This window comes from Lissotriton vulgaris, chromosome 5 (assembly GCF_964263255.1).
Source record: "Lissotriton vulgaris chromosome 5, aLisVul1.2, whole genome shotgun sequence".
Classification (NCBI taxonomy): domain Eukaryota; kingdom Metazoa; phylum Chordata; class Amphibia; order Caudata; family Salamandridae; genus Lissotriton; species Lissotriton vulgaris.
Window position 1 is genome coordinate 1,672,637,541 of NC_141693.1, and position 12,749 is coordinate 1,672,650,289.

Below are 12,749 nucleotides of genomic sequence, written 5' to 3' on the forward strand. Positions count from 1 at the left end.
GTATAGGTGGCCATTTCAATTTGGAAGCAATAGTTGCAGACAGTCCTGACATAATCAAGGACTGACCAACACAGCATATTATAGGTAGTAGCATGGAGCTCTCTCTCTATCTCTGGAGAGTGCAAGTTCTTTTTATTTTGCACTTTTCCATTTAAACTCTCAAAATGTATAACCCTGGCTATAAAATGTATTTTCCAAAATTAGCATTGGGTTCACACACCTACTTATCTACTTATGATAATGACAGTACTATAATTCTAGCATCGTGTGGCCGGTGATGCTTATCAGAAGTGATCACCCTAACTCACATTTAGTTTTTGCGAAGGCAAAGCTGTCCATCTATGTTTTAAATGGCAATCCAAGACAAAGTGTTTATAAAACATGGAAAAGAAGGTGCTGACCATGAGCTGGAATAAAAAACTACTGGAACTAGTGCTTTAATGCATTGTATCCAAGCGTGGTCATTGTGCAGATAAGCGCAAAGTATAATTCCAAAGGAAATAAGGTAACACTATTTCAAGATTTACATCAATACATAAATAAATAACTATAAAAGCGGCTACAAAAACAATGCCTAGCTTTCAATTTCATGGCGGTTTGCAGGCAAAAAAACTTGTAGATAGTGCAGAAATGCAACTGCTCTTCTAATGTGATTTCCTTTTATAAGTAAGTAATAAACGTGATGTCTTTCTAGCAGGAATTAGGGAAATGCGCATGTCTAAGGAACAGTCTGATAACTTCTAATTAAAAGTCTAATGGTTTATTTCATATGTTCCGCAGTACTTTTACAAACAGACTTCTTCTACTTTCTCAGCTTATGTATTATGTCTTACCACCTCTTGATTAACATTTGCAATAAAAGGTGACAAAATGCTGTTGCTATAGATGATGAACACAATAGTTTGAGCCTGGATGAAAGTCATTTTACCATGCAATGCTTGCTGGCAATTGAAGGCAAATTCGAGTTTTATTTCTGTGTCCTAAAACTCAATAAAAGATGACAGAAAATTCTACCTTTCTTGTCCTTCAGCAATAGCTGCTCTAGACCATATCTGCGGAATAACTTACATGATTAATGCAATCCACAAGTAGGATCCATTTCAAAGCGTTTTGAAGCAGAAAGTGATACATTGCAAGTCAAATTTTTGACACTTTCAAGCACTCAACCACAAGACAGCTACTCTCACAAATGTAGGAGGCAAATCTATGTCCCCCCACCTCCCCCAATTCAGGTTTAGATGCAGATCCAAAAGCAAGGTGCTCCACATCTATTTTCCCTAAAACCTTCAAGTACAATGACTTCCTGGTTATCGGCTAAAGTGATTTGGCTTCAACACAACTCCAGTCATTATGTCTTGATAAAACTTATATGTGACTGGTGAATACACCAAATATTCCTTCAAACGTAAATCTAAGTTTCACCATTGATTAAAACCTCATGTCTCAATAGTTAAATACATTAAACCCCTGTGGTCACCAAATTAAGCAATACACATGTATTTTCCAAAATTTGTTCTGTGGCCTGAGAAATGTTCATGTCCAGGAGCCAGTTGTAAAGTAACTGTAAATCAGGTTAGATAAATAACCAGATAGGATATCCATAAGAAACAGCTGTAAAAGGAACAGAAATAGGAGAGATTACTTTTTCCATTACTTCTTTTTTTGCCTCTCTATAGAATAATTCTGGAAACAAGATCACAAGCCCTGCTTGGCAAGAGAAGCAGACACTTCATCAGCTAAAGTTGCAAGCTGTGGTGAGTCCGCGATATTGATGCTTCCGGAGGAGGAGACATTGCTAAGGCGACGAGGGGAAGTATCACTTGAGAGGTTGGGGGACTGGTACACAATTTCAGCTCCGTGGTCAGTCTTGGCTCTGGCATTTTCACGGAAGTTCAGCTTATGACTCTCAATCTGTAAAAAGAATAGCAGAAAGTGAATATCACCTCAGGCTCCGCCCTCTTTAATTATCCGTCTTTGAAATAAATAAGTTACTGGGATGTTTTACTAAGCAGTTATGCACAATTATTGTATAATATCCCCATGAACTATAAGAGGATGTGAGGCACTCATACTGGCCATCTGTACATGGGAACATGAGATCAATAATGTGACTGCAACCCGATGAGTTTTCCTCTATTGATTTATTCATTAGATATCACCACAAAAGCAGGCCATAGAGTGTAGTCTTGACGAGCTTTCACAACACAATGGGGGCACTGCAGAAAATACCCTTTTGCTTAAAGTTGTGGTGGCAAATAAAACCATAAAGCTCTTTTCCCAATGTTCCCAAATATTAACTTGTAGAAATTGGAATGTCTGTATTTGTGTTGGCTACCACACCCACTTGAAGTGCATTCTGCTCTTCTCATCAAGAAGTTCCAATAATGTAAAGCACGTTTTAGTCTCACTGTACCTTTTTTTCAAGGGGGTTTACCATATAGTAGACTATGAAATCATCTACTTGTGACTGTATTTTGCATTAATACAGTCACAACAGAGTAGCATGCAATTTATCATTAGTATAATCTGCTCTGTATCCACCAGTAACAATTCTTAAGCGAAGCCAAAAGTAGACAAAACAGTTACGGCACAGAAAAACAAAACAGACATGGTGGACCAATGAATACATTAGGGGTTTAATTACATAAAAGAACCCCAAATATCACTAGAAACGAGCGCATGAAAACATGATCTCCTATTGAGACAAAACCGTTATTTTCCCTAATCCCCAAAACTTGATGTTTTTCATTTCTGTGAAATACTTTTAAGACTAACCACTAGTGCTCAAGAGAGTCACCTCTTCTCCAAAAACATAGCTCCATTCATCAGGAAACGAGAGTACAACTGAAAAAGCACTATGCAGTGTGTACAAGTAGATAGGGGAAACGTGCTAGTTTCATTTGCAATCAGAGAAATTACCAACAAGAAGTTGATTTCCATGCAGTGTCCGACTGTGGAGAACTGTATTAGAATTGACAAGCTACTCTTAAGAAGGAAGAGTGATGATAGCATATTCAAGCATTGACTAATTTTAAACTGCATATTTATGCCCCTATGCCTTTTTAATTTACCATTCAGGATACACCAATACACACACCACACAACACGACATTACACGCTCTTTGTTATGTCCTTAACAAACCGGCGATTTTCCTTCCAGATTATGTGAAAAAAGCTGATTTTTCTGTTTCAGGTTCTCTTTTTGAGGAGGGCAAGCAAACGGGTATCCCTTCTGCTTTCCTTTTGGTTCCCCTACCTCATTTGTAGTATGGGGAAGATGGCAGAGCCATCGAATGCATAACTGTCTATTGCAGAGGACCCGTCCTACCAGGAGTTGTATCAGCGGGGCCATCCTATCTAGGATGGACCTCTAACACCATTCCCATCAAGTCCGTTATGTCAGTGATAACTCCAAGTACATGTACACATATTTATATTATTTCCAAAGAAGCACCACTGGTTTGATGTTTTCCTCTCTGAGCTATTTGCGGTGCTGGTCGTGTTAGGGGGGTAAGTTTGTCAGTGGATGGCCTATTAAATGCTAATGGACCCTCTTACCCTGCGACTTTTTCGAATGTTCCTTTAAGGAAAACGGGCTGCATTTTTTTTAAAACTGCTTTATTTAAAAGCAGTTCGAAACATGGAGGTCTGCTGAGCCCAGCAGGTCACCATCCCTGGGAGGGCCAGCCATTCCCAATAGGGTCTCAAATTACAAGTGCCTCATGAATATTGATGAGGCCTGCAATTTGCGACCCCATTGGGAATCGCAAACAGTGTCTTAGACACTGTTGTTCAGGGCATTTTGCGAGTCACAATTGAGCGCAATTTGCGAGTCGCAAATTGTCATGGTCGTACATCTGGCCCCTAAATCTTGCCAATACATACATCTGAGGAATTTCCAAGAGAAATTACCCGTAAATGCAAAAGTTGACTCTCTGATGACATGGTTGGATTCTAGTGGTACCAGTTTCTCAGAGGACACCATTTAATCAGTTGCTATAGACTAGAAAGCAGCAGGCACTATCAAGAGAGCATATATAACATCCAAGTTTGCATTAAGAGCAGGGACTTACACTACCTACATGATTCACTATTTGTTCCAGCCAGGAAAAGATTGCACTGCCAGACTCTCAGTGATGGAGCAACAAGTCAGGTTTTAGGAATACCTTTTGACACTCGTTGTGCAGCTGCTTCTGATCTGACTTGGCAGTTGCAGCTAGAAGTCATATTGGATGGGTTCATGGACAGTATACAATTCACAGACAGCACTTTTAAATTGTCTTCCGTTTGATGGGGCCAAACTATTTGGAGTGCTGTTGGGGGAAGTGATGAAGAAGTCTGTACAGGACCACAAACGTTTGGGCCTTAACCCTCTACTGTGAAAAGGAAGAGGTTTTGGTTATTGCCAAACATTTGATTAAATCTCCTCAACAAAGCCTATCCTCTTCTTCTTTTGATGCAACGACTTCAATTCATAGGGGTCCTCTCCACAACGGATGTGGGACACATTTTGTTGCCTGTAGCAAGACAGGGGAAGTTGAGGTGTCGATTGAGAACCTTCTTCAGTGGCAAGAACTCAAATGAGACAGTGGCTCATGGTCCAGGGGGACATAGCAGCTTCCTTGCTATTGGTCCTTGTGCACGACTTTATCTTAACTATTTGGTGATGTCTTCTAACACACTGGGATCTGAAAACAAAGAACTGCAACCTTATAGTTCCCATTTCCTCTGAGGTGGCACAGAAGACACTATGGTGGCTGGATCCTTCCCATCTAAACAATTGTATCTGGTATCTCCTCCCTTCAGATGCCAGCTGTTTGGATTTTATTTGGGAGATAGAAGGAATCGGGTGGAGGGGGTTTGGTGGTGTAGACAGATTACTCAGCCAATGGACTTTGGTCTAGATTGGAGCAGGTCACCTCTTTCAATTGAAAGGAACTTGTGGTGGTTGACAGGGCCCTGCTGACTGTTGTTCCTTTTCTCCAGAACCAAGCCATCCGGATACTTATGGACAATCAAGTGAAAAAAGCCTACGTGAACATTTTGGGGCATAAAAGGGTTCCTCATTTAGCTCCCTTAGCAAAGCTTATTTGAACCTGGGTCGAAAGAGAATGTTATCTCTTTGACAGCAATTTATCTACTGGTGACAGAAAATGGGGATGCAGAAGTGTTAAGTTGCACCTTCCTATCCCAGTTTCTATGACGTTTTGCCCTCTCGTTTTCAGAAAATGTGAAGGGAGATGGGACGGCCTTGGTTGGACCTTTTTGCTTCCCCTCAGAATGCTCTTCTCCTAACATTTTGTGTAAAGAGTTTCATATTGCTCAATGGTCTTCTCTCTGCTTTTCCTCCCTTTGAGTTACTCGGAAATTCCTTGGCAAAATCAAAGAGGAACAAGTGGAGGTTCTCCTGTTGGCTTCTTATCTGTCTTGCTGCCACTGGTTCTTCTACTTCGTCCACTGGCAATCCAGCCTTTTTGGATCTTACCAATGTCAACATCTCCTCAGAGAGCTTAGAATCATACAGAGAAGACCCACTGTTACCTCTCCTTGGAGGTTTGGAGATTGATTTTAAGACTGCAGGAGAGACATTGAAGACAATTTAATACCCAGTGGATATCTAGGAACTGTAAGGCTTCTATCCATGATGGTTGTAATATTTTAGACTTTTTAAGAGATGTTTATTTGCATAGACTCACTGCTTCTACATTTTGTAGTGAGTGAGAGGCATCAGAGCGATTAGATGTCCTTCCATCTCTTGGTTTGACTTTCCTGGTTCCTATATCCTGAGGAGCTTTCATGTGAAAAGGCCTACAGTACATACAGTGCCTCTAGCTCTTTCTGTCTTACAATATTCCCTTTTCGAACCACTTCAGTCAGTAGCTTTAAAGTTTTCTGACTTTAAAGTCTTTCTTCTAGTGGCCATTTCGTTGGGATGTAGACTAGTTGAAACCGGACAAGGGGAAACTGAAGCTCTCCTTTCTTTCGAACCCTTCTTGACGTTTTTAGAAGATAAGATGGTTCTGAGGCCTGACCCTGTAGGAGAGTAGCATCTGTTTCTTATAGTTATCCCCACATTTTGCTGATGTTTCACAGTTTTTTTGACATTAGTTTGGCCGGGGCCCTGCTATCCAGGACCCCATCCTAGCTGCTTCCTCTCTAAATTGATTCCATGTACTTTAGGTACACTCCTGTTTGGTTACTGGGGTACCCTTATGAGACCCTAGTATATGGTACCCTTGGTACCAAGGGCATAGGTACCCCAGAGGCCTACCAGGGGCTGAAGCATGTATTATGCCACCCATGGGCAGCCTTCCAAAATGACACCACAGGTCTGCTATTGCAGCCTGTGTAAGATGGTGTATGCACCCCTTACTTAGATATAGGTTCTCTATAATCTACATTATCTCACTACACATATAAACCTATCAGTCACCCCTACGGCAGGCTTTATCAGTCCTGAAGGCAGGGTGCTGAGTTTTGTGTGAGAGGGTGCCCATGCATGAGCAGGGCCCCTCTGCAGCCTCCGGAATCCATTCTCCGGGGTTGTTCTGTGATGCAGCCAGACCATATACTCTTAAGTGCATTATAACCTCGCGGTAAATGATAACTTTGGAATGGTTGCAAGGAAACATGCTGTGTCTGGTGTCAAACACTTTGGAATCATACCCCCGCCAGTTCTGGCAGCAGGAGTATGATTCCACCCTTCTAGAAGGAGAGACATGTACACACCACTACACCCGGTACCAGTTTAAAAGAACCCTGGCATCACAAAATGACTGCCACAGACACAAGTCTGGCCTCCTGCTGCTGGACGAATCTCCGGCAGGGGAGGCGTGGACAATAGGTTTACTGTCACAGGGAGGTGTCACCACCTCACAGACAGGCTTTACTGTATTGGGGCTGGGTGGGTGCACTCCAAGAGTGCTTTGAAGTCAGCACTGGGGGCACATTTAGTGTCCCTGTGCATAGCCCAGTTCACACTGGTGGCAGGGACTACCAGCCCCTGCTCTGGCGCGAAACTGGGCAAAGGAAATGGTTGTAGCCACCCCTCTTTCCAAACCCTCCCCTAGGTGTGTTCCCAGAGTTTGTCCAACCCCTTCCTTGGGTATAAGATAGGAACCCCTGATTACAGGACTTTAGATTACACCTGGACGAAACTCTGATACTGAATCCAGGAAGTTCGACTATCTGGATGACTGAAGAATCTCCCATGGAGTAAAGGAGTTATTCCCCTACTTGGCAGGCACCAAAGACACATCTGACCGGTTTGCATCTCCGAAGCTCGAACCAGACTACAAAGAAATTGCAACACAGGAGGTGGATATCCAGACTTCTCCGAGGCCGACCTGAGTCCCCAGCAAAGCGGAGACCTGCAGCCCTCGTGAGTACCGTGGATCTGGAACCCCTGGAAACCGTGCACATTCGCCACTGCATCTGCTTCTCGACGATCCTTGAGGCTGTGCATTGGGTAACTTGTAGCCCAGACACCGAGCAGCATTTCCACTGAAGATAGCTGGCCTACACTCCACTAGTGTTCCGTGAGCCGGCCCTTTGTGTTTTTGCTTGAGGTACCTTCGCGATCCCTGGTCCATCAACTGGTGGGTCCCTGAGAAGGCAACTTTGACTTTCCTTGAGCTTCCCTGGTTGCTCCAGATGCACCCTTACTCTCCACCACTTGGGGAGTCCCCTGGACCTTGCTGGTTCACACCGAAGTATCTTTTCTCTTCCTGCATGGGTTGCTGTTGCCAAGGCTTGTTGGGTCCAATCTGGGCACCAACGCCGCATCACTCAACATCCTTCGTGGGACAGCTCGAATCCAGCTCCTGGTTGTCACCGACGCCTCCTGATTCTCGTGTCTGCAGAGTAAAGCTTCCCCTCTTGGAACCTGAAGCACCCAACATCGGTGGGCATTCTTCTATTGTGACCCTGGTCACTGGCAAGTGACCCTGACTCTGTCCCCTCTTATTTCAGGTTCCTCACATCTTCGATCCAGGCTTGGATCACACCGGACACGTTTCTCCTCCCTGGCAGCAGCACTTTGCAGCAGATCGTCATTGAAATCAACGACGATTCCCGACACCATTTGACACCCATGCACTCGGCTTTCCTGGGTGAGGTAACTCGTTTACGGTGTTGGCCCTAGAACCCCTTAAGTCTAAAGGCGTTTGATCAAAGTCCTCTCATAAGTGTCCTAATCTTTAAAATTCCAACGCTGCTTTCCCCATAGAAGCTAACAGCGTCTTGCAGCTGTGTTCTCACAATGCACACATCACCCGTGGATCCTCTATGTCACTACCTTGGGTGGTTCCTTGTGGTCCAAGCAATTCTAAAGGCTCTAGACCTTGTGTCTAGTCAAGTTGTGGTTCTTATACCACTTTCTTAATATATAGTTTGGTCCCCCCCTGGGGCCCAGTGTATATTGTGCTATTTACTGAAGTTCTATTGCATTTAAAGTGTGTACTTTGCTCTGTAATCTCATAAAGAGATTACTAGAGAGTACTTAGTCATAAATAAATATATTGTATGTATATACCTTGTGTAGTTCTCCTTTCATTTAGACATTCAAGAGGTTATAATCTGGAGTTAATTGGTTGCCATGTTGATCACGTAATGCCAATCACCTCAATAATATAAGATTTGTGTATTTGCATCAATTAATACACAAAGGATATATCTATTTACAAGACTAGTGCAAATTGAAAATTATACATAAATGTATAATTCGATAAAGACAAAAGAAATTAACCAGGTCAGTGAGCATATATTGGATAACATGATCGTCTCTGTAAATAGTGGGCGCCATCTTAGAATGGGGAAAACTCCATGTTATACTGGTGAAATAGCTCACGAATGTGATTAACATCCTGTCTGTCCCATAATGTTCAAATGAAAACAATAACAAATGGACATGTTTACAAATTAGAGGCGATCATTATCATAGAATGGCCCAATTAGCTTTGCTATTGTAACCCCTCTTTTTTTATTAGGTAGTATCAACATAATTTTGAAATGGATACAAATCAATCAAGTGATTCAAACAATACAAAATATTCAAAATTTATGAAATACAACAAAATTGTCCAGTTCACTATAAAGTTCATCTCTGCAGAATATATAACATAGCATGACCAATGACCATACAGAAACAAAAATAAAGAGACAAGCTATGTATCCCAAACAGGTCAGAACTTATGAATTTTTACAATCAATTGATTCCTAGACACATAAAAAAAACTCAAACATTCTGACACATTGTAGTTTGGCATGCCACTGATCCATCAAATGTATTTTGGCCCATTTCCAGCATTGTAATTCAAGCGATCGAACGATGACCACAAATATAAATTGCTGGTCTGAGTAAGTAAGGTCAATACTGGTAGCTGCACATACAAATAACACAATATAGGGATCAGACACAATATTTTTTCCTAGCCTGCCAATAATAAATACAAAAAATGTATCCCAAAAGTTAAGCAATACAGAGCAGGCATCAAACACATGAAGTGAATCACCTATGGAGTCAGATTCACAGGGGAAACATTTTGAATACATTGCCTGAAACAGCTTATGTAAAAAGTAGGGTGAATAGAAGAGCATCCGGCTAGACAAAAATATCTTTCTTTTATAATTTGCTGCACACAGCAATTCATGTCCCATTTAGTAAATCTTCTTTCATTACCAAGAACTTAGGGATAACAAACCGATATAGACTCCGATACAAGCTGCCTACGTAACTTATTTAAACAAAACTATTTGAGTGTCAACTGGGCCACATCATTTATTTCGGAGGGGTATTTCTTCAAAAACCTACTAATCTGAGTAAAGCTAAACCACAAGAGCAAATTAAACTCAGGGAAATTAGAGCAAATCTGTTCCAAGGTTTTCAAAGAGTGATTCAATACAAAATAACAAATACGTTTGAAACACAATATGTTCCCGCTCTGGATAGTAGTTTGGGATGTCTGTAAACGTAAACTTGCACAGTCCGTCAAACATAAAACAAGAATGGCAATTTGGAATCTTAAATTACCGGCAGATCTGATTTATTCCAAACTCCATTATATGTAATATCATATATCTGGTTCTTTTTGGAAATTTGGATGTAACTGGGTCTTTGCTTCCTTAATTATACTATTCAAAAGAAAATTATCTTTAAAAACATCATTATTGAGATTAAATGCTCTAAAAATAGGCAAGGTAAGAGAATATACAACCCTTATGTTCCTTATTTGGATATAACTTTTGAAGTTGAATATGAGTATGTTCATCACGCCAAATAAATGTTATTAGTATTCTATCTATTTCGTGAAATAAGGATTGATTTACTTTAATAGGAACATTTGAAAATATAAATGACAAAAAGAGGAAGAATCAATATCCTAACTAAACTCCTGTGAAAGATAAAGGCAATGACTACCATTGAAACAAAAGTTACCGAACCTTATTTAGTGTAGCAGTACATTTTACGACAACAAATCAGAAAAATTAAAAGTATAAATACCCAAATATAAGATTTGATGTGTTGAAAAAGTTGCCTACAAATTTAACCTGGAAGATCCTGCCCAGAAGCATTAAATAGTGGAATATCTGATAGGGAAGTCATAGGTCTTTTGAATATTGTGTTGACTTACAGAATGATAAGTGTATGATATCATCAGCAAAAAGTTTTAAGTTGGAGACACCTGCCAGGAGAGGAATAATTCTGCTGTCCTTTCAAAATAGGCAAGCAAGGGTTCTATAAAGAATGTAAATAATATCAGAGACATAGGACACTCCTGGTGAGTACCTCGATTAATTATGACCTTTCCAATCTCTTTAGAATTTATTAAATTTCTGGCAACAGCATGAGACTATACATTTCTTAGAAAAGTTATAAACTGATTCCAAAATTGAAGTTTATAAAAATCTGAAATAAGGTAGTCCAGTTCACCAATAAAAAACCTATTTGACATCAATCATTATAATTGCTTCTATAATATTGTTAATTGAAAAATATTCAATGGCTTCACTAAACAATTAGTGTTAATAATGCTGATCTTGGTTAAAAGCTGTTTAGTTCATTAGGTATTATCTGCTGAGCAATGAACACTATCCAACTCATTAGAATTTTCATGTAAACCTTTTAGCTGACATTTAAGAGGCTTATAGGTGGATAAGAATTAGGATCAATATATGGATTACCTTTTGCTCACCACTAACGCTTTTGGAAGGGAGTTAGGAATGGATATTGCTAGCATAATTTGAGTTAAAGAGGACAGCTAGATAATCTGCACACAGAGAAAAAAACATTTCAATCAATGAATCTGTATTAGTAAAGCATGCTAATCACCCTGAGGGGTATCCAGGCGCTGTGTGGATGGTGAGGGAGGTTCGGAGGTGGATGGAGTATTCGTTCTAGGCTTTGGCGGCAAGGTGGGAGAAGGAACGTCCTCCGGCTCAAGTACGATGGATGCGGGCCGGAGGCGAGGGCCAGGGAGGTGGACCGCAGGTTTCTGGTGTACTGGTGGAAGGTCAGGCAGTAGTTAAGGTATTCTAGTCCTGTGTTGTGAAGGGCTTTGCAGGCATGCATGAGCTTGTAGTGGCATCTCTTCTTGTCGGGGAGTCAGTGCAGGCCAAGGAGTTGGGGGATGATCTGGGATCGTCTGGGTAGTCCCAGGATCATAATTGCTGCTGCGTTCTGCGTTGTTTGGAGTCGCTTGAGGACGGTGATGGTGTTTCCAGTGTAGAGGGTGTTCCCATAGTAGAGTCTACTTGTGATGAGTGCTTGTGTGATGGTTCTTCTGGTGTCGGTTGGGATCCATCTGAAGACTTTGCAGAGCATTCTGAGCATGTTGAAGCATGTGGATGTGATCGAGTTGAACTGCCGTCTCATGTAAAGTTTGCTGTCAATGATCATACTGAGGTTGCGGGCGTGGGTGGTGGTCTGAGAACCACCAGGAGTTGTACCATGGTGAGGGGGTCTATCAAAAAGGAGAACTGTTTTGTCAGTGTTTGAGGCAGTTGGCTCTCATCCAGATGGCAACATCTGTCATGGCATTTCGGAGATTCGCTCTGTTCGTCTCTGTGTCTTCGATTGAGGTAGAGAATGAATTGTGTCGCCTTGGCGTAGGAGATGATGTTGAACCCGTGGCTGTGTGCGATGGGTGCCAGTGGAGTCACATAGATAGTTGAACAGTGTGGAGCTGAGTAAGGTGCCCTGGGGTACGTCTCAGATGATGCTCTCGGGGTCAGTGATATACGGCAGGAGGTGAATTCTTTGCATGCGTCCAGTGGGAAAAGAGGATAGTAGCTTGAGGGCGTTGCCATAAATGTCGATGTGGTGGAGTCTTTGGATGAGGAGGTGGTGGGAGACTGAATCGAAGACCAGTGACAGGTCGATCTGTGTCGTCTATGAAGGCAGCTTCTGTGCTGTGGTGGGAGCGGAAGCTGGATTGGGAAGAGTCAAGCTGTTGGTTGGATTCCAGGTAGTCCGTGAGATGGTAGTTGACAGCTTTCTCCAGTACATTGTTCGGGAAGGGTAGGAGAGAGACGGGCTGGTAGTTCTTGAGGTAGGATGGGTCTGCTGAGGGTTTCTTCAGAAGTGGTTTGACTTTGGTGTGCTTCAATGTTCCTGGAAAAATGGTAGATCTGAACGCCGAGTTGATGATGCTGGTGAGTGGGGTGCAATGTCTTTGTGTCTGAGGTCGAAGGGATAGTGGGTGCAGGGGTCAGTAGGTGCTCCGGAATGGATGAAGGACATGATGGACGTT

The 12,749-nt window shown here is 41.9% G+C and overlaps 1 protein-coding gene across 2 annotated transcripts in view; it reads right to left on the minus strand.

Moving 5' to 3' along the window:
• Nucleotides 1-408: 408 nt before the first annotated feature.
• The window catches only part of MAPT (microtubule associated protein tau), a 1,161,691-nt gene continuing 1,149,350 nt past the window's right edge, over nt 409-12,749 (minus strand). For both annotated transcript variants that reach the window (XM_086923799.1, XM_086923798.1), the window contains one exon: nt 409-1,911. In XM_086923799.1, coding sequence (XP_086779925.1) covers nt 1,696-1,911 — 216 coding nt within the window. In that variant the 3' untranslated portion in view covers nt 409-1,695. The remainder of the gene's footprint in view (nt 1,912-12,749) is intronic.